This window comes from Acromyrmex echinatior, chromosome 1 (genome assembly GCF_024713525.1).
Source record: "Acromyrmex echinatior isolate Ae372 chromosome 1, ASM2471352v2, whole genome shotgun sequence".
NCBI lineage: Eukaryota > Metazoa > Arthropoda > Insecta > Hymenoptera > Formicidae > Acromyrmex > Acromyrmex echinatior.
Window position 1 is genome coordinate 23,226,665 of NC_141852.1, and position 22,211 is coordinate 23,248,875.

At 28.5% G+C, this 22,211-nt stretch overlaps 1 protein-coding gene across 1 annotated transcript; it reads right to left on the reverse strand.

The window, feature by feature from the left end:
• Positions 1 to 28: 28 nt before the first annotated feature.
• Positions 29 to 22,088, reverse strand: LOC105152267 (uncharacterized). The gene is made up of 5 exons (XM_087406545.1): positions 13,948 to 22,088; positions 11,560 to 12,103; positions 6,981 to 7,123; positions 4,359 to 4,570; positions 29 to 3,475 (listed from the first exon to the last, which is right to left on the reverse strand). The coding sequence occupies exons 2-5, from the start codon at positions 11,842 to 11,844 to the stop codon at positions 3,387 to 3,389; spliced, it is 729 nt and encodes a 242-aa protein (XP_087262671.1). The 5' UTR covers positions 11,845 to 12,103; positions 13,948 to 22,088; the 3' UTR covers positions 29 to 3,386.
• Between the last annotated feature and the right edge of the window lie 123 nt (positions 22,089 to 22,211).

The following is a 22,211-nucleotide window of genomic DNA, read 5'->3' on the forward strand; positions in this document are numbered from 1 at the left end:
GTTCTCTCTCTCTCTCTCTCTCTCTCTCTCTCTCTCTCTCAAATATGCAAATATTCTTTACAAAAATAAAAATGATAATTATACACTGCATTCAAATAATATTAAAATCATAATAATTAAAAACTTTTTTATAAAAAATTAATTGAATTATTTATATATAACAGAAGTCTCGATTAAATGTAAAAAAGTCTTCGATATATGCGAACTTCTTGTCATCTCGTTAACAATTCGTGAATGAACATAATTTATGAACCAAAAATATAATTCGCAGAAATGTGTTTTTATCTACTAAGTTACAACAAAATAATCAACATTACTTCAAATTAGTATCGCAATAATGTTGTGCAATATTAATAACTATCATCGCTGCAATCAAAATAGAAACATGAATGAATTAGATAAGAACTTATTATTGTTTTGATGAAAAACATGCATTTGCATATTGTCTGTACGCAGCTTGAAATGTATTATGCATTTTTATTTTTTATAATAGAAATTGACAAATTTGATGAGCGATGTAATTCTACTTAGTGACGCAATGTATATGACTTCGGTTTTACTTTATGTAAATTTTTATATTATCATATAAGTTAATATTTTTGATAATCATTGGGCTATTTATTACATAGCTAATTTGGCATTTGGATAAAGAAGAATGAACTAAATTGTCGGGAATCATCATTTGGAATTTGTGTTATTTATATAATTTCTATTTATATATATATATATTTTTTTTTTATATTGATAAAGATCCGAAGGGTTGAAACGTTTATTTTATTTATTTTGTTACAGTCACACGAAAATAAAGAATTTTCTGTGTATCCGAACAGCTGATGTAGGCTCTGATGGATTTTTTTACATTTTTCACTGATAGATTCTTTCAAGTCTCATTTTATATATTTGAAATTGACAAAGTCATTTCGCAGGAAAATTAATTCTTTCATGTACTCTCACGTTATTAACTTATTAATTATTAAATTCTCTCTATTTCTCTCATTTATTAAAAAAAAATATTTATCACTTTTTATTTTAAAAAAATTGTCATAAATAAATGCAATTATAAATAAAATTTGTCATGGTAAGTAAATCTATATACATACACGCATCAACGTATATCGGTCAGTTCGAAAATTTGCCAATTTGGATATTTGGCATCGCTTCTTCGCACTGATTTAATTAAAGTTTACCAGAGAGAACGATGATTATCGTACAAACATTTGTTCATACGATTCCATTTAATTGCCAGTCAGATATCGGCTTGCACAAAAAATCTCGATATAGTAATTTTGCGCGACATTTTCCGTTCGATATCACAATACACTGCGACTGAGTAAGCGCGCTTAATTTAGTCGAGCGAGATAACATCAGAAGATTTCAGAAGATTTCTCGCACTTTACATCTGTCAAGAACTTAAAAATGACATACACGTCTACGTCCTCCTACGATCTTACTCAGTTCTTTTCCATTATATAATGACAGAACTCGAAATAGTACGCGTGGGCACGACAAAGTCGTACAGAAAAAACGCATGAATGTGCGCAGTGTTCGAATCGCCAAGTTTTTCACAACCGAGATAGCAAGAAAGACGCATAGGATATACACCTTTATATACGTAAACGCATATTATACATTTGTGGAAACATTGCAATGTCTCATACGATCGTAGATGTTGCGACAAATTTTGAATCAGTTCTTTTTTCATAGAGTTTATTTGATTTTTTTATTTTCAACTTTTAATCTGGTCGTCCATGTATCACATAGCGTTTAATCCAAATAATCTAACGCAGGTACAAGCGTGCAATCGGTCCGTGTATAAATAGTGTGAATATGTCTGAATAAACACGAAGAAACCGATGTTTCGAGATAATCTGTGAGATTCCTCGTGAAACCTAGCAGTTATTTTGCACTTGTGTTCGAGATCATAAGTTAGATTTTTAAACAATTCGGAAATTATTAGGTGTTGGAATTAATTCGTAGCGTTTTTTAATGAAAGAATGTTATTTATTTCACATGAGCATTAAAAAATACATTAATGAAAGTACTTCCCATCACTTGTAAAACGCTACGAATTAATTCCAACACCTAATATATTTTCCACAGTGTGAAAAGTTATATAAATGTATGAAAATAATTCTGCAGAAGCAACAATAACGAAGTTCCTGAATCTTTCTTTTCATTTTATTTTTTATTCATTTTAAATCTATTTTTTACAGTAAATTTCTTTTTTATATTATCTCTCATGTCATTGTAATCGTAAATCAAACTATTAACGAAATATCATCGCCGATACTGTATCAAATAGAGTGATAGATATTATATGCGCAAAACGCCAATATATTAGCGAATAAAATTTCTCAGAATTACATATTGGCGAGTCATATATTGACCACACGCACGTATCAATTTTCGCACAAGAGCGTAAAAATTACACAAAGCACTTAGGAAACTGGATCATCGTGTATGTACATCGTGTATCACAGTAAAACAAAAAGTGTGAATTTTTTGTACAAACAAAACTGCGAAAGTGATTTTATCATATTTTGGAATAGCATGTTGAATTTTTAATAAATAATTTATAAATGGAAAAATAATTAATGACATAGTAAATATTTATAAAATACATCGATCATTACATATATAACTTTTGGGAGCTGACATTAAAATGTGTAACGTAATTCTGATACCGTTATTAATTTTGAATCTGTAAAGCTCGTTTAACCTATTAATTGAAAAATACTAATTAATTTTTAAAAAATCAAAATGACATAACTTGTATTTAAAAAAATGAATACTGATAAATTTATTTCAATAATTCAAATTTGCAGATGTAATAAAAATGTAATTGAGTGAGTTTAATATTACTATCATCTTATTTTCGTTTTCAATTATTAGGTGTTGGAATTAATTCGTAGCGTTTTACAAGTGATGGGAAGTACTTTCATTAATGTATTTTTTAATGCTCATGTGAAATAAATAACATTCTTTCATTTAAAAACGCTACGAATTAATTCCAACACCTAATATGTTTCAAACTTAGTTCTTAATATAATATGCTAATAATCGAATATCTGACGAAATAAGAAGATAAGATTCTTCAAATCATAAATAAGATCACTAATTCCTTTTTTGGTTTTCATAAAATATTGTTGCACAAGAAGAAGAGCTTTTTATTAACACAATTAATAAAATTAATAAAAATTCTATTTTATAACAATTATTTTATTTATTCTTATACCTACAAGGGATAAATCTATTTATTATTCTACAGAGATCTGCATTCACACCACATGCATCTGTATTACCAGAAACACAACCTACATAAACCTATATGCAAAGCAATATGCAAGAATTGAGTTTGAAATCACGTCGCGTATGCAACATATTGATTATATATATAATACATTATAACGCATATACGTGTCATCCCGCTGCTTTATTCCTCCGCTGGCTTTTGATTTCTCGCTCGAGGAGAAAGCTGCGCAAGATAAATAAACTAAATGTCATCAAGCCACATAAATAAAAATAACTTCCACGAACTTTATGAGAGCGGGGATGGTACAAGTTAAAACACCGTCGTAAAATGTTTTGTCAGAATCAAGCATTTTATCATAATAATTAAATTTCTCTTAAGATACTTGGCTTTTCTACTTTTGACGAAAAAATATGTGCCTCATACGAAAATTGCTCTATTTCCAGATACGCATAAATAGCACCAATTCGTTTTTTGTCTACCTTTCTTTCCAAAGAAAATAATCATTCTCACGTGTTGAGTATATTTTAAAAAACGTGTTCTCTCTAATTTTAAAAAAATAAATTCTCTTTAATAGAGAAATAATATTAGTGATATCGCATATAAATGTAATACCAGAATTGTTTTATTAATTAAAATAAGGGACCACATGGAAAAAATATTGTTGTATTAATAGCAATTAGCTAATAGTAATCTAATTGAAAATAATATTTTTAATTCAATAACAATATTAATGAAATATATATGCTCTTGTTTTAATAAAATATTTATTTTATTAATATGGTTATTGAATTAATTATTTTCAATTATCATTTTTTTTTCTTTTTTGTGTACACTTATAAATTTTAAAATGTTTTATAAAATTTTATGTCGCGTTAAACGGCATCTATAATAAGATTTTAAGGTATAAAACTTAAGCTATAAGCAATAAAAAAATTAATCGATTATAGTTGATTATTCTTTTTTTCGACTGTGATTGGTTAAGTTCTTACAATTTATTTAAAGCTCCAAATTCACGCCTTAAAATTTCATTGTAGATGCTGCTTTAATTCTGCTAAAATCAGGGATGTTAAAAGTGGCAAGAAACGAATGCGGCTATTGTACTCACCTATGGTCGTATAAATGGTGCCACAGTAGAACACAGCATTCCAAAACGTCCATACTTCCTCGCCTTTGTCTTTTAATTCCCGATTGAAGTACTCATACAGATCTTTCTCGTACTGCATCAGCTCTCTCACCGCTGCTCCTCTCCAACGAGACATATCTGATGCCAACACCGAGTCTCCGCATAATCCACGAATTGCCTCGACCGTATCATTTCTACGATCGAAAACATTCATGATGGCCGATTCATAGTCGATTCTTTTATTTAGGTTGTCTTAAATACAGTCTTAAGTACAGTCTTATCATAAGCCAATCGGAGGGTTATATGAACATCTTAAGACATTATTTAGATTAAGACATTATGGTCTTAAAATAAAAATCGACTATGAATACTGGCCGATGTGCGAAAATTTATTATTTTTATTCGTATGATGACAAATAAGTTATGAAAAAATGTCAAGTTTTTCTTTTATATGTAAGCGACTAACTTGAGCCAATTCACTAAGACATTTCATAGAATACAAAAATCTTTATAAGATCGTGGATGAAACCCTTAGTGACACGTGTCACTTCCACAATTTTTATAAAATTCAAGAAATAAATGTCTCCACGGCATAAACTTTACCAATATTCAGCACTTTTTCCATTAGAATCAAAATAAACTTTCGTTGGCAGAGTAAATCTTTGAGGAGGAATTCAGGGGAAAGTCACGAAGATGACATTAATTAAATACTCTCAATATGTACTAAATTAGACTGATATTTCACAAATATGAGGCGCGTCAGCTTAATAAAAGAGAGAGAGTTCTACAAATCTTATATAATGACATTCTATTAGCTGAAGGAAACGAAATCCTCAGCCACTCCTTGATTTCGAGAGTTAATTTCAGACGAAACTTCTAATCAATCAAATGAAGATACCGGAGAAAGATACGCATGTTATAATCATTAATATCAAGAAATCTATTTCCGAATAAATAATCGTGCGAGCGCTTTGAATTACATTAAATTTGGGCTAATAGGAATACACCTGTTAATAGTGCAATATTTTGCCGACACGCAATTATATAAAGCATCTTTACTTATGTGCTATCTTTATTTATATGCTGACTGTGATTTTTTCCAACTATAATCGAAACGACCTTCATAAAGCAGGAATAATCTAGACAATCTTATTACCTTTAATGTTCTCACAATCAGTCTAAATACTATGTGCCTATAAATGTACGATAAATGAGCATTTAATCCATCTTATCTTATCGCACCTGACATGCGAAACTAATCTCATATGAATAAGAATAGCCGTCAAAACTTCACCGGTCTTTGTCCTGAAGCCAATCGATCGCTAGAAAATCGCGAAGAAAATCACAATCAAAGAAAAGCATGAGACGTGCTCGTGATCTTCATCATGATGAAGACGCAAAAGAGTGTCGTAATATCATATTTAGCAATATTTATGTGGAAATTCTGCAGCTTTAAAATTACTATTACGTTTATAATATCTTTTACGGAGAAAATACATTTTTCGCATAGTATATTTCTCAGAGAGACAAAACAATTATTGCAATTATTTTTCGAGCTACTTTTAATGAAATATAATACTGGCTAATTTGATATTAGCCAATTTATTATTGAAAGAAAATTAATTACTAAAAATATTGAACATCAGTGTCTTTTAATACTTAAAATAAGTAATTAATTTTTATTTTTTAATATATTAAATTGGCCATTTCTGTAGAGATTAAGTCGTAAAAAAGAAAAAATACTCACTCATTAGTGTATTAATTTCATCATTCATTTCATCAATTGAATAGCTAATGTGAAATAAATGTACAATGAAATGAAAATATAACATCTTTTAAAAACGATATTGCTCTTTTAAAAAATGAATATTGTAAGGGATGTAGAAATCGCACAATAGAGTCGAAAATAGGTGGCATTAAAACAACTCAGCGAACAATATTGTACGATCAATCGTGAAATCCAATATCGGTTAGTATGATTAACAATTGTTGCGCTGTATACTCGACGCGCAACATTAGCAAGACTAGGTGGAGGCCAGAATTGACATTATCGACAATGAGTTTGTATTGAAAACGCAGTATCGCATTGATCAATTCGCATATTACACAAACAGATAAGAATTAGATCAGGATCCACGTATATTAATCATTTAATTACATGCGGGAGCTAACTAACAGATCATTAATATATGTTAAAATCATATTATACGTAGCGTTTTCTTTTTTTTTTTGTTTATGAGAGGATTTGCTTGATTTCTTGATTTACTCTCGCATTTTTCTGAAATAATCAACGATTTTTCGCGATACGTATTCATCACATCCTTGGAACGTATTCAACAAACACTTTTAATGAAGAAATAAATAATAGATCTTATTTATAATGACCAAAAAATTTGTGAAAGTGCTCTGCTAATTCGTGATCAACATAAATCTTAATTTTAAGGGTTGTCTTAATAATATTTTACAGTGTTAGATAGTTTATATTAAATAGATGAAAGAGCAATTAACAAGTATCTTATTATAATATCAAATAAATGTGTAACAAGCTTTTGATATCTATTTATATCTTTTCTGGATAATTTAACTTTTTATTTCCGAACATACCTTTTTTGCCGAATGTTCGAAACAGCAACTTTTTCGACCGATCCTTCAACCGCTACGAAAATTATCGCCCCAATGATGCTATACAGAAGTATAACAACGAATAAAAAAATATGCGTGAACCATCTCTTGCTCCAGGATCTGACCTGCACATAGTATTTATATTATCAGTTTTTAATTATTGAATGAATTAACAAAATATGATTTATGTGTTATGAATTACGAGTATATGATTAAATTAAAGTCAATGATATTTTTTTACCATATATGCATATTAACAATTCTTAAACAAATCAATATTATAGAATATAATAAGTTATAGGTTCTGATCAAATCATTAATCAAATAATCACGCCAATAAGAGCTGACACAAAACTTTAATGTATTTTTTAAATTTGTATTTAATGTATGAAAATTATAATGTATCAATATTATATAAATTAATATCAGTATATTTTTTGTCTTTAGATGTTTAACCATTAGAGAATTTCATTATTGTTTAAAAATTGACTAATTGTTAGAAATTTATTGATGTATAAGATGATAAAAGTTGCAAAAAGTAAATAATCGTTATTTTGTAAAGAATGGATACAAAATTAAATGAATTAAATATTCTATAGAATAATGTTTAATCAGTATAATTTTATCAGCACAGTTCTAACAAAATATATATTTATAAATTTAAATATGAACATTATTTATACAAAAACTAATCATTTTGATTTATGCTGTGTACATTTAAAATCTCAGCAAAAGCAGTCGTTTCCATGAAAAAATTTATTTGAACTATTATTAATGTTAGAAAATATATTTAATAATTTTCACAAGCAATTTCACATTTTAATTAGTATGAAAGTTCAAATAATCATCATTTTAAAAAATCATTAAACTATGCATCGAATTATTGAATTCTTTAATAATATTTATTTTTAAATTTATTATGTTAAAATTTGAAAGAATACCAATTTTGAGTGAAAATGTATTAATCTTTTATTTTAAGGCTATTATTCCTAAATCTAATAGTTAATGAGATATTTTATTCTCTTCTTGATAATTTACTTCATGTATAATAATAACAAATTGGAAATTCAAAATAACGGTGCTTAACAGTATATACAAATAATCTTACTTTAACGCGATTGTCTATTTCTCTTTTTTAACGTAGGTGCTCAAAATTTTATCAATATTGATATTACAATATTTAAAGTGATTCTTTAGTAAATCGAGTTACCATAGAAATGTCTAATTTTTTTATATAATGAAATCAAAATACCGAAATTGATGTATGCAAAATTCTACGATAAGTTAATGATGAAATAAGAAAGAAAAAAATTGAAAATATAACTTTTCATAACTTACTTAATGACTCACAGATGCTTTTTTGACTAAGTGCACACAAATCTTACCATAGATTTTTCTCAAAAATGAGATTATAATAATTTCAAAAATTACGATTTTAATGATCACAAAAAGTGACAGATCATCAGCCATTCTAGACAGATATTCACGTACATAAATTTGCATATAAATTTAACCTCGAAAAATAACCATAATCTCATCTTTTTTTCGTTCAATGAAGAATGCAGCTCTTGATTTACTATCACATATTCCATATTATTTTATTAAGATATACGGATTTTTAATATTATCTAAAATCTATTTTATTTTATCTAAATTATGCAGATATTTTATCTAAATTATTTGTAATTTTGAATGGGCCCTGATGAGACATTCCAAATTTTTGACACTTTACTAAAAAACTATCTTAATCTAGTAAATCTAGTAATTATAACAAAAAAACAGTACTGTAAATTATTTCTGATCTAATGCAAATCTCAAGAATTCTTTACTTTATATACTTTGATATTGTTAATGATTTATAGCATTTTTTAATATATTTATTTAATGTGAACAGAAATTAAATTTAAAATACGGCAGGAATTCATAGGAATTCTCCACCATTATTGATCGATCAATTATGTTTGCAATGCTTTCTTTGATTCTCACACGTAATGCATAGAATAATCATCATGTTGGGATTATATTTATGTATATTTAGACGTTTAGTGCATGATATATTTCCAATAAAACTGTCAAGATCAAGTTACATGAAGCAAATTTTCCAGAAATAAAATAAAATATCTTGTTAACTATTATTTAGAGCCAGATTAATGTGTTAGAGATTAAGAGACAGATTAAATATTTTTAACCAGAAGTCGACACTTTTTCGTATTTTAATAAGAAAAATACTTATTTTAATTTAAAAAATATTTTCTTTATTTTAAAAATATGATATTTTATTTAAAAAACTCTTCGCTTATTTACAAAAATTTTTTCATTTATAAAATCTTTGGAAGAGTTGTTTTTACAATGTTTCATCTAAAAAACAATATCAACTTTCAAATCTCCAATACTTCATACATACAAAAATATATTTAAAAAATTGAAAAAATATATTTTAAAAATGTACTACATGATATGCTCGAAACCATGCAAATTTCTTATATAACAATTTTTTTATAAAACACATTTTATCGATAAATAAAATTTGAAATAATACCAATTTTGATGAATAAAAATATATTAACCGTAAATCTAATAATTAATAAGATATTTTATTTTCTTCTTAATAATTTACTTCACATAATATCAAATTAGAGATTCAATAATAATGGTGCTTAACAGTGTACATGAATAATCTTACTTTAACGTGATTGTCTATTTCTCTTTTTTAATGTTCCCTTTTTTAATGCTCAAAATAATGTTTGTTATTATGCATTGATATTATGTAGTATATTCTTGCCCAGGAAACCTCCCTACCAAAAATTGCCGTTTGGAATGGGCGTTTAAACTGTAAATCTTCATATATCTTGTGTATGATCAGTGTGCGCCTACAGGTATATGAGAGAGAGGCGCCTACGCGCTAGCACTTAAAGACAGCGTATAGCACTTAAAGATGACTATTATAGAGCGTTTACTAGCAAGGGCACTATATAACATTTTCAATTATTACAAGCATGTTGTTTGCCAAGGATGAAATGATTTAAAACATCATATAGTATCCTTACTAGTAAACGCTTTATAACGGTAATCTATACCTATACCGATTCCAAACGACACAATTTTTGGTAAATATTTCCTGGGCAAGTATACATACTACTTCCGAGAAAAGCTACGAGCGTACGAAAATTTTCGATTCTGTCGGAAATCGGACTAAAAGATCTTTAATATAACAGATCTTTGCGCTGTCTGCTCACGCTTAACTATAACAACATTTCAAAACACTTCTCAGTGCATAGTACAGGTAAAATATATTCTAAAAAAATATATCGAGGTATAGGGGTGCAGATATTATAAAAATAAAATGTGTCTAGATACAGATGTTTTAAATACAATATATCTTAAATGTATCTCGACACAGATACTTTTATTTTTTAATATAAAATTATTTATTAATATAAAATATATTATATTTCATAAAAATTGTTTGTACAATTAGATAATTCAATTTAAAAAAAATCTATATGAAATATAATACATTTTTACCGAACTCTATCTGTTGAACATGCATTTAGTACAAAGAATTTTAATTGTTCAAAAAATAATTAAAATACCTACCTAAATTATACTGTAACTACCATAACTAAAGTATTTACCCAAATGTAGGTACTGATATACAAAAGAAATTATACCTAGATATAAATATAAGTATTAGGGGATCATATAATATTTTCTCTAGAATGGAAATGTGAAAAGTAAAAATTTTTTGTTTTATGTGTGTATGGTATATATATATATTGGGTCATCTAAAAAGTATCCGCGGTTTTTTGTCACTAGATGTGTGTTGATGGCCATATATCTAGTGACAAAGTACCGCGGATACTGTTTAGATGACCCAATATATACATAAAATTTTTCACTTTTTACGTTTCCGCATTAAGAAAAAAATTACATAATCGATTTCCAAAAAAAAAAACATCTCGGTACAGTATCTAAATATATATATATTTATTTTTCTAGACTTGTACTCCTGTACTTCGGTACATTTTCTCTAGAATATCTGTACTTGTAGGTACTTAAGTACTGCATGACACTTATAGTAATATAGGAGATCTGTTCGCGTCGAATGCTCCAACATGCTCCTATCAATGAGCGTGTTGGAGTCAGCAGCTAAGTACATATTGGAACATGTATATTGAAGTATATGGTATTGTGAAACATGTCGGAACATACATATTGGAGCATATTGTAAAGTATCTTAGAACATGCGAAGCGAACAAACTTAACATTAATATTATTAGGTGTTGGAATTAATTCGTAGCGTTTTACAAGTGATGGGAAGTACTTTCATTAATGTATTTTTTAATGCTCATGTGAAATAAATAACATTCTTTCATTAAAAAACGCTACGAATTAATTCCAACACCTAATATAATTTCACTAAACTCAACCAAGTAACTATATGTTACACATGCGTTATATTACATTTATATTTTTGTTGAATATGAAATTATAACATTGGTTACTATTAATTATGATATTTTTATTAATTATCATGTTTACTTGATTCCGTCCCACTTACCTTCTCATAAAGCCAAAAGGCGCTCTTCTCGCCCACACTAAGACCAGATTTTGTTAGATCCTTGATCCCCTTAAATTGTGTATAGACGAACTCACTGGCCCGATTAGAGTAAAAAATCTGCGGCTGACCGGCAACCGGAGTCATAGGTACTGGTGTTTGTCCGTACGGCGTCGACACGTAACTCATACCGGTCGCCGTCGGCGGATGCGGATAGTATTGTCCGGGAACTGGAAGTAAGATCTTTGGCCTGGGTGGCATCTTTCGCATTCGCGGTGAATTCGACATGTTTGTAGTCGATTTTGCGACAACTGTCACGAGGTACAAAACTGGTAAACACTTAAACGAAACGTGCTCTTAGTACCTTACTCGCGTTTCAAATACGATGATTTTCCGCGATCGTTTCCTCCTTTAATCGTTCAGATTCTACAGGGAATCACAAGGAGAAATTATCGTTCGATACTTTTGAAGAGCAATTCCCTAAGGAACGCATTCTTCCGACTCCAAATTCCTCCGACTTTAAATTCCTCCGACGAAGCACCTCTTTCTACAAGAAATACGATTATAGTCACTGGTTAGAGTATTCAACGTGACGACAATCGATTCTGCGCTTACGTACGATATACGAGAATCAAAGATCCTCGAATGTTTACGACAAATCACTCAACATTTACGCACAGTTCGCACTACTATAAACTCGTTGGACGTAATGGCGTACTGGTGTCATTTTAGCTACTTTTTGTCGCGTCTGCTATTTTCCACAGATCTATGACTTTTATTTGAACGTAAGTATAAATAGACGGACAGACAGAAGAATGTTGGCAAGCTCCTAGAGCGGGACTCTGTGGAAGAGATTTATCTTGAAAAGCAACCTATCTCTCCGCAAAATTTGCGAAAGAGGTCATTCGCGGCTTCTTAAATGATCACGAAGAGCCATTAATATATCGCTACATCTCACACTGTAAAAAATTATAATTCTTAACCAAGTAACTGCTTATTGCAATTTAAAACATTGCAATAAGAAGATATTCACCTATCGGGGAACGAATTAACCAAAAGTATTAACCGCAGCGCTTTAATAAATTTCTATCGAATAAGTCTTATTTTCTGCTTGAAATATTAACGAAATCACTTTACAAAGAGCATAAACTTGAAATAATTTAATATTACAAGATCTATATATATATATATATATATAAATGTAATATAATTAAAACATTTCAACTTGGTTTCAACAGAATTAAAATGTTTTAATATTAAATTGAGCATTAAAAAAATATTAAATTAAATATGTTAATTATTCCAAGAACACTCTTTCAAAGATATAATGTATTAATAGTCCAATCTCTCAAAGATAAATAGTATCAATTTCAGTGCCAATTAATCAATGCCAATGATGACGGTATAAAGAATCGTGCCAATCATAGGCGCTCAAATGATCTTGACCGTGTTCTTAGTGATTTCGCAAACTTGCGCTCTTGTAATCTAAATCCTGTTTCTATCTAAATTATTCTTCTTCTTCTTATTATTATTATTACATAACATTGTAGGTCAATGGCCGTATTCTAATGATAGGATGAATTCTAATAATAGACATATGAGATCGTAATACATAAAGTGCACTTAACGTGTCGGACAGTGAAAGAGAATTATATTTCACGCAATTGCACAATCGCATTTAGTGACAATCACGATGCAATTTTGTTTAATGCACAAAACAGATATTTAATGTGAAGTATGTCATCTGAATAAATACGATTGAAAAGTTCTACAATGATATTGGAAACATCTAAATATTTAAAACATTAAACATTGACGTAAGAGATCTTTATCACTAAACTGTACATTATTTCGCTGCGTAAAACTTTGTGGGGTATTATTGGAGTAATATTTAATTAACTTTTAACTAAATTTTCAACTTTTCAGCTTTTAGTTATGTCAATATGTACAAATATTTATTATATATTTATACGAAAATTATGTAATTTCTATGCAAAGCTATCTAAAAGTTTAAATGATTTTAAGAGAGATTCAAAGAGATATTTTATCAAGTATTAATTCTGACTCTAATTTTGATTTGTAATATTACAAATCAAAATTACAAACTATATAATTTCTCAATTTGATATATAATATAAATAATATGTTTAAGAATTTTATGAAAAATTCCTGTGTAAATAAGATAATCGTGTACAATTATACGTGCAGACAATGCAAAAGAAAAGCGTGATAATCCGATTCGTCGCCGAGTCATCCGTGATCTTAATCCGATATAAACGGCAATTATGCTAATGGAACAAACATACGAAATATTAGATTCATTATAAAAGAAACATAATAAAAAGAAGTATTGCATGATCTTTCATCTTTTTATTGCCGTCGATTTATCACCTGTCTCAGTCGCAGCGAGCAAATAAACTCGGTCTCTTCCTCTAACGATGCAAATTGATACTACCTCTTATTTTATCTCTTTTCACTTTAATTTAATCCATCCGGTACTTCTTATTCAGCCACTGTCTGCAGAAAATTGCATTAATCGCGAAACTGCACATTGATCATATTTTCTCATTGATCACTTTTCTCTTAAATATTAACGCGAGAATTTTCTTCGTGAAAGCTTTTAAAAAAATACACCTTGCACAATTTGCATAAATTTTCACACACTGTTAATTTTATTTCGTTTTCATCACGTTATTTTATATTTATTTTACTTCTTTTTAATTATTTTAATTTATATTCTATTTAGCTGTATTTATTCCTTGCTTTTATATGCTTACAATTAATTCTGCTTTATGATTTAAGACTACGACACTCATCCCCCTTGTGTAATTGAGTCACTCACACGCGAAAGATGAAAATTACTGAGGAAAGCTCGTATTTTCTTTCGACGAGGGAAACTATTTCCTCAACGCATGTCCTTTTCGATTTCCTTCGACATTCCGCGTCTTCGTTCGTCATTTGACGCCGATCAGAAGAAAAGTAGGAAAAATCACTCGCGTTATCCTTTCCCACAGCATTTGAAAGAGGATAGTCTCTTATTCTTCCTCCGTTGAGAAAAACGGGTCAAACGTTCGATTTATTCTGTTATTTCGACGGATTATCTGATTCACAAACGATACGACAGCGAGTCAATAATGCGTGAAAGAATTATCATTCCGAAACGCGCTAATTATATATGTACAAAACTCTTAAAGTTTCCGAAATCGTTTTTTTAACACACTTTCTTATATGTGGATCCTTATGGTGCTGTTAGATTTTAGTTTTTTTACCAAGATATAGTTTAAGATAATATGCAATGCACCTTTTCATTCTTTCTCAATTATTATTAAAAATTAATTTAAATCAAATTAAGAATTATAAGCAATATTCGTTTAATTATGCGCTCTTATCTGACTTTCTTTAGGACAAAATGAAAATAAAATACTGTCGCCAGGGGCTGTTATAAATGTCTCCAGCGTACCTCCGACGACGGCGTCGCGACGCTAACTGAGAAACACATTCGACGCCGGAACTTTGGTTGCTTTGAAACCGGCGCTACCGGCTGCAGGGCCGTATTAGTTACATAAAAAACTCATAAAAATAAAACGCTATCTTACAGAAATTTGATACTAGAAGTTAGTGATTTATTAATTATTTATTTTGAATATTAAAAATATTATTATTTAATGCTTTTAACATTCAAAATAAATAATTTTTAGTAGTAGAAAATTGACCAGTTAAATTAGATTCGATTTCTGTAAGGATTAACCGTGATTAATTTTTTTTACCCTCCTCTTATCTGCCCTTTTCTTTCCTTTATTTCTTTCATCGCATTTATTTATTTATTTTAAAATTAATCCATATTTCAGAAAGATTGATATTTTTAAAGTCTCTTTCTTAAAGACAATGAAAAAATTTTCTTTTTTCCAAATTCAGTGTCTTTGAAATTGATATGATTTAAAAATAATTAAGTATGTAAATAAGATACAGTTTCAAGTTTAAATAATTATTAACCATTATAATAATTATTAACCATATTGTTAACCATTAGGAAAGTTTGTGAATGCAAATGTAAAAATATTGTGCTTAATAAGTAGAATTCGCGATACGACATTTAATTGTATCTTTTTGTAACAGAGAAAAAGATACTTCCGTGTCCTATGAACGATATTTCACATGTACTTACCGCCGTATCGATTTCGACTGGCTTTCTATACTTCAACTAGCTTTTCGCTCCAACTTTACAAGCATTTCAGTGCTGATTAATATTTTACTTGAATATGAAGAAAATATTCTTTTTATTTTTTTACAGTTAAAATTTTAATTAAATATGGTTGACATTGTTCTTGCATATTTATTTAACGTAATTGAAAAACATTCCTGGAATATGTGAAAAGTATTTTTGCATAAAAAAGAGTGATCCTGTATATTTAGAAGAATAATTAACAAAAATTATAGACGAAAAAATAACAGAGAAAAATTAATTAAATTATTCTATTTTAAGGAAGTATTCTTGCTTTCAGTATCGTTTTTATATCCTTTTTTTAGGAATCTTTTGTAGACAAATATAAAAATTATAAACTTGAAACTTGGTATATTTATTCTTTGATATTTAAATATTACTTAAATATCAAAGGACGAGATTTATATTTATATTAATTAAAATTTTTTTTAATTTTTTATTTCAGATAATTTCTGTGCGCGCGCGCGCGCACACACACACACACACACACACACACACACACACACACACACACACACAACATACATTTTAATGGCATATTTTGTGAGGCATATTTTTTTACATGCTTATACAGATTTGCAAATAATTACCACAACAATATTTTGTTTGAAAAAAATTTGTAAAGAACATTAAAATGTCAAAAATACGTATCAAGTTTAAAAAAAATTATATTTAGCTCTTTTATACTTTATAAAAAAAAATTCCTAAAAAATATACTTAAAGCGAGAATACTATCTTACATAATTGTTAATTATTAATTTACACAATTATTGACAATTATGATTGTCGTAAAATTTTAGCATAAAAATAAGAATATATTATATAACGATTTTTACATTTGCCTATTTTTATATATTCCATTCATTAACCAAGTAAATTGCATTATTTCTTACTTTATAACTAATTTTTTATAATTTGAAAGATATCAAATCTAGAAAATTATTAATTGTGATATATCTGATATAATTTATAAAATTTACACAATACACGAACATCCAATTTAATTTTATTTGAATTTAAAGTTAATTTTAGAATTCAATCAAATGTTAATTCAATTTGATTTCCAGAATTACTTTTTCAAATCTATTTCTACAAGTCATAACAAAATTCTTTTTATAATTTTATATGTTCAGTAATATGAAAAATATTTAAAGAATGTACACATTTGTAAACTATACTCCTACATACTTATAGGTTAATCGCGTATATAATTCGTATTAAAGTTCAAAATAAATTTCTATTTAAAATTATATTTGCAGTGTATTTATATAATATGCAATTATATAAGCAGCAATAATGAAAACATTTTTTTACATTATTTTGTCGTAAATCTAAATCGCTTTTATATTGAAAATGTGTATCGTGAAAGAGAATATGTTGAATTTTTCAGTTATTCAATATCACACAAAGTGATTATTTTTACATAAGAAATTTTGTATTTTACAGAGTTGTTATGAATTTATAGATTCAGTCGTCGCATTAATGGATTAAATGGAGGATATTTTAGTAGATATTTAAAAAATATTAAAAGAAGATTTAAAGATAAATTTTATGTAAAATTTTAACTATAATAATTAACTATAATAATTGAACATTAGAAAATTCAAAATTGCATGGCTTTTATACAAATCTATGCATAATAATTAGGAAGCACTTACATTTCTAAAAATTGAATATGTAAATTAAATTTGTATCTAAATTTGCAGTCAATCGGTGACTGCATCCTATTATAACGTAAGAACAGCGAAGCTTCATAATATCATCTGATGCTCGAACGCCATCGATACTATTATTTATATGTTATGGAAACAGCTACCGGAAGACATAAGCAAACGTTTGCCAGCGGTATATCCGCGTGGACGTATTCCCCAGAGAATCAAGACGAAAATCAGACCAGAGATAATGACTCATCATGATTTACGATCGATGTCATTTTAGAAAGAGGAAAGTCAATGATGAAGATTTATTCTTAGAAATAAATGACTCGTATAATTCAAAGTAAAGTATTATATGTACTTTCATATTCTCTCGAATGTGTGAATGACGTTAATTAAATTTTTTAAATAAAAGAACAAATATCGAGACAATGCGAGACAAATATCGAAACAATTCATTTTTCAGACACTTCTTATTACAAACAGTTACAACATGTAAATTGTAAAACATGAGATATGAATCTCTTCGTTAAACACGTTTGCGACAAAATTGCGACAAAAATATTGTATTTAACAATGATAACAGATACGGCCAATTGAAAAAAAAATACTAGATTCAACAAGTGCATTTCACATCGGACTTTCCGTACACCTCGGTGAACGTTTCTATTAAAATTCTCGATTATTTTACTAGCGTCACAGATATTCGCAAAATATTCTGCTTTAATCTCTGATTGAGGCTAAAATTAATTTTCCACAATATACTTTCTCTATTAGCATTTTTAATTAAAAAAAGGTATTCATTTTTATTTGTTTCGATAAGTACATTTTAAAGTTAAATTGATATGAATTTTATATTTTATATCCTAAAATTTTCTAACATATATTTACTTATTTTTGGTAGAAAAGTAAATTGCATCAATCAAGGATTTGTTTACCCATATCGAAACAAGAGAGTTAATTCAATCAAATTGAACTCTAAGTGTACGATGAAGTATAATACTACTCAGGCAGAGTGCTTTGTACGATCAAACTATATCAATTTCATATTTTTAATATTTATTATTTATTTAAAACTAAGATTTTTTTATATTCATCCAATTTATGGATGTTACAAGATTACAGTTAACTGGTTAAAATAATAATATATAATAACTTATATAATATAACATATAATAACACATATTAGAGAAAATTGAGAAAAATTGTCATATGGATCTTTTAAAGCATGACAGAGTGACATCTTCAAAATTTATGTTAAAAAAAAATTCAAAAAGGTTCTGATTCTTACTTTATCATTACAACTGAGACTATAAAATTTTAAGGACAAACTTAACAAATTCTAAGGAGAAGGTCCTGACTGATACTGTATTAGGCCATCAGGCATGCCTAATTGTTTTTCAAAATCAATTTTGAGAGTAAAATAAAAAAATCCTATAAAGATACTGATTTGGCATGCCTTATTCATAATTAATCAAGAACCATACACAAGGCATGTTCTGACCAAATTTCTACTCGGATAGCTAACTTATCTACGTAAATATTTATATATTTTGTTAACTTATTTAAAATTTATTATGTTATATTTAATTCAAAAGAAATATTTTTTATAACACACATTCGACATAAAATATATTATATTTCTACTGTATAAATTGTCCCATAAAACTTCAAATATTGCTAAAAATAATGTGATAGGAATGAATACCGTATGAAATATTAGTATTTCTTCAATGTAATATTTAAATATTTATAATTAACTCACGCACTGTTACAATACATGCGATATATCGATATACCATGAGATATGTCCTAATTTACTAAATAAGACTAAATAAGAAGGAACAGATAAAAATTGAATTTTTTTGCCTGTATACACATAATGTCTTATTTTGAAGACATGAGCTTTCTATTTTTGACTGTACCTTCGCGTCAAATATCGAAAACTTGAACAAGAAACGAGAATAAATACGTGTAAAAGAATATTCAGAATATGAGAGCTTTATATACGACTGTGACTGTTGTAGAATAAAAAATATTGGAGCGAGTGCACTCGATGTATATTTTCGCTTCATGATAGTAAAAATATGAAATTATAGTCGAACAATTATAAAATTCACGCATGCTTCATTGTCACTTGTTTCTACTGCTTTATTATTATTTCTACTCATTATGTGCTCAAAGCAAAAGCAATAATGTGAGAAATAAAGAGATAAAGAATGCCGAATGTTTAGATATTATGACTATATAAATATTTAAAAATTATGATTGTAAAACAAATGAGAGTTTTTAATATTATATTTACAATCATTATTAATTCGCTGAATTATCCTATTATTTAGATATTGGAAATATTTGGAATTTATTATATTAGGTGTTGGAATTAATTCGTAGCGTTTTTTAATGAAAGAATGTTATTTATTTCACATGAGCATTAAAAAATACATTAATGAAAGTACTTCCCATCACTTGTAAAACGCTACGAATTAATTCCAACACCTAATAGAATAATTTGGATGTTAATATATCTAAAAAATTTCCATCCGAATAACAATCAGTCTAAATCAACTTTTTGTTAATTTAGATCTAACCTATTCATTACGAGACATATAAATTACAAACAAATAGAAATTAATTGTTAAATTAGCTAAAATTTATTAAACTATTTTTTTCCAGTTTTTCTGTTTCAGAAAGATGTTTCTTAAAGAAAAAAATATCTGTTATTTATTTAATTGAGTTGATATTTTAAGTTCGGAAAAAGTTTCTAGAATCTAATTTAATCTAATTATATATTGTAGACGCAATCTTGTATAAAAATAATGTTCAGAGATATTTTTTTCCACCTTGACGACATATGCCAGAACAAAAAGTTACTTCTCGAAATAACGGGTGACTCAAAAAGTACGTCTCATCCGATTGCATCGCGTCGAGCATCAGAATATCTATTTATAAGTGCATGTTTTTCGCGCTAGTTTAATATATCTCAGAATGAGCAACCAGACAATTTATAAGCTAGACAATTTATAATATACATATGAATAAATATTTCGATTTTTAAAGATTTATATCACTTTTAACGAGAAAATATTTAAAAAAAAAATGAACCGTACACGATCAAAATAACTGCACCTTTTAGAAGTAACATTGGCTGAAGAGAAGAAGTAGTGTCATTGCCTTCGCGACAAAAATAACACGTTTAGCAGCGTGACACAATTACGCCTCAAAAGTCAAATGGCAGTAATCAAATTTTTTTAGTTCAACTAATTTTACTGCAATTACGCGACTAATTACTACTATTATATAATTAAGATTAGAAAATATGAAAAAATTAACGTAAAAATACATTGAAAGATTGGATATTTTTTTCTCAACACCACAAAAAATTATAATTATCAGTAAAAAAATTTCAGGTTCGTTTTGAATAAAAGACTTGATCGTCTCTCGAAAAATAATTACAATTAAATTTGGCTTTTCGCATAATATTTTATCTCAACATTATATAATATCTACTCTACAAATAAATTAAATTTAGCAATTGCGAATACTTTTAATAAAGTTAAATTTCTATTGTCTTTGAAGCAGTTTTACATAAAATTGAAATAAATAAGTCTAAAAGTACATATTTGCATAATCTATATATTCGATATAAATAGAGTTGGCTCGATATAAATAGTATTGAAAACAATAAAAATTTCATATAAATGTTCGCAACTGGCCAATTAAGATAAAAAAATTATAATGTTGAAGGTAACAAAAATATCAATTAATTCAAACAGCAGCGACATCCATTAGATACCTAAAACGTCCAGCAGACATCGGTGATGTCTACTGGACGTTTGTATCTGAATATTCTAAATGGATATCGTTCGCTGTTTGGGCTGTTCGAAATATTCAACATCAACCACTCGACATTGACGTATATTGACGTTTGATTCGGCGATCAATTCCGACAGGTACAAATAAAAAAATAAAATAGAGTGTAAATTATCGAATAGAAATAATTTTGTCATGAAAAATATATAAGTTTTCTTCTTCATGGTCACAAATAATGGAAAAGTAGCGTCATCTATTAACGAATCTTCTAATTACAACTACTAAATCTTAATCATTTAACAACAGCTATTAATACAAAGAAATGTAATTAAATAGCTATTTGAAAGAAAGTGCGCAAAGTTCAATTATTATTCAACTGAATAAACTTATCGAAATAGTCGCGTGTTCGATTAAAAAAGGCAACCACAGGTGCAGAAAGTGTAGTTGAAAGGAAAAGATTCAATGTTTCGCGCAATATCGGAGTTGTCCGCGAAGCTAAAGAAAAATTCGTTCTTTCCATCTGCAGATTCCGCAGTCTCTATTCCTTCTCATTCCTTCTCTCTCGCGCTTCCAAGAGTTCCAAGTCGCGAACGCATGCTCGGTCCATTCACATTTCACAGTGCAGAAGGTTGTAAAAGGTGCAACGCGACGCGACGCGGTATGATACGGCCGGAAGAAAGGGACGAACGAGCCTGAAAGAGCCACAAAGTGCTGTGAATGTGAAGAGAAGAATAAAAGACGCTCCGTGAACGCAGCGTTTCGTCTCCACTCGCCGGGTGCCGCTCGGCTGCGCTCGGCTAGCGCGCCAATTAGCGCGCGCATCGCGACGCGCATGCGTTGCCGCGCAGTTGACCTTGACGGGAGCAAACGGCTGCGTCAACGGCAGGCGCCCGCAAACGCTTCGGAAAGAGTCACCGCCACGGCAGAGGGAAGGGGGGGCCCCGAACGGAGCGGGGGAGGGGAGG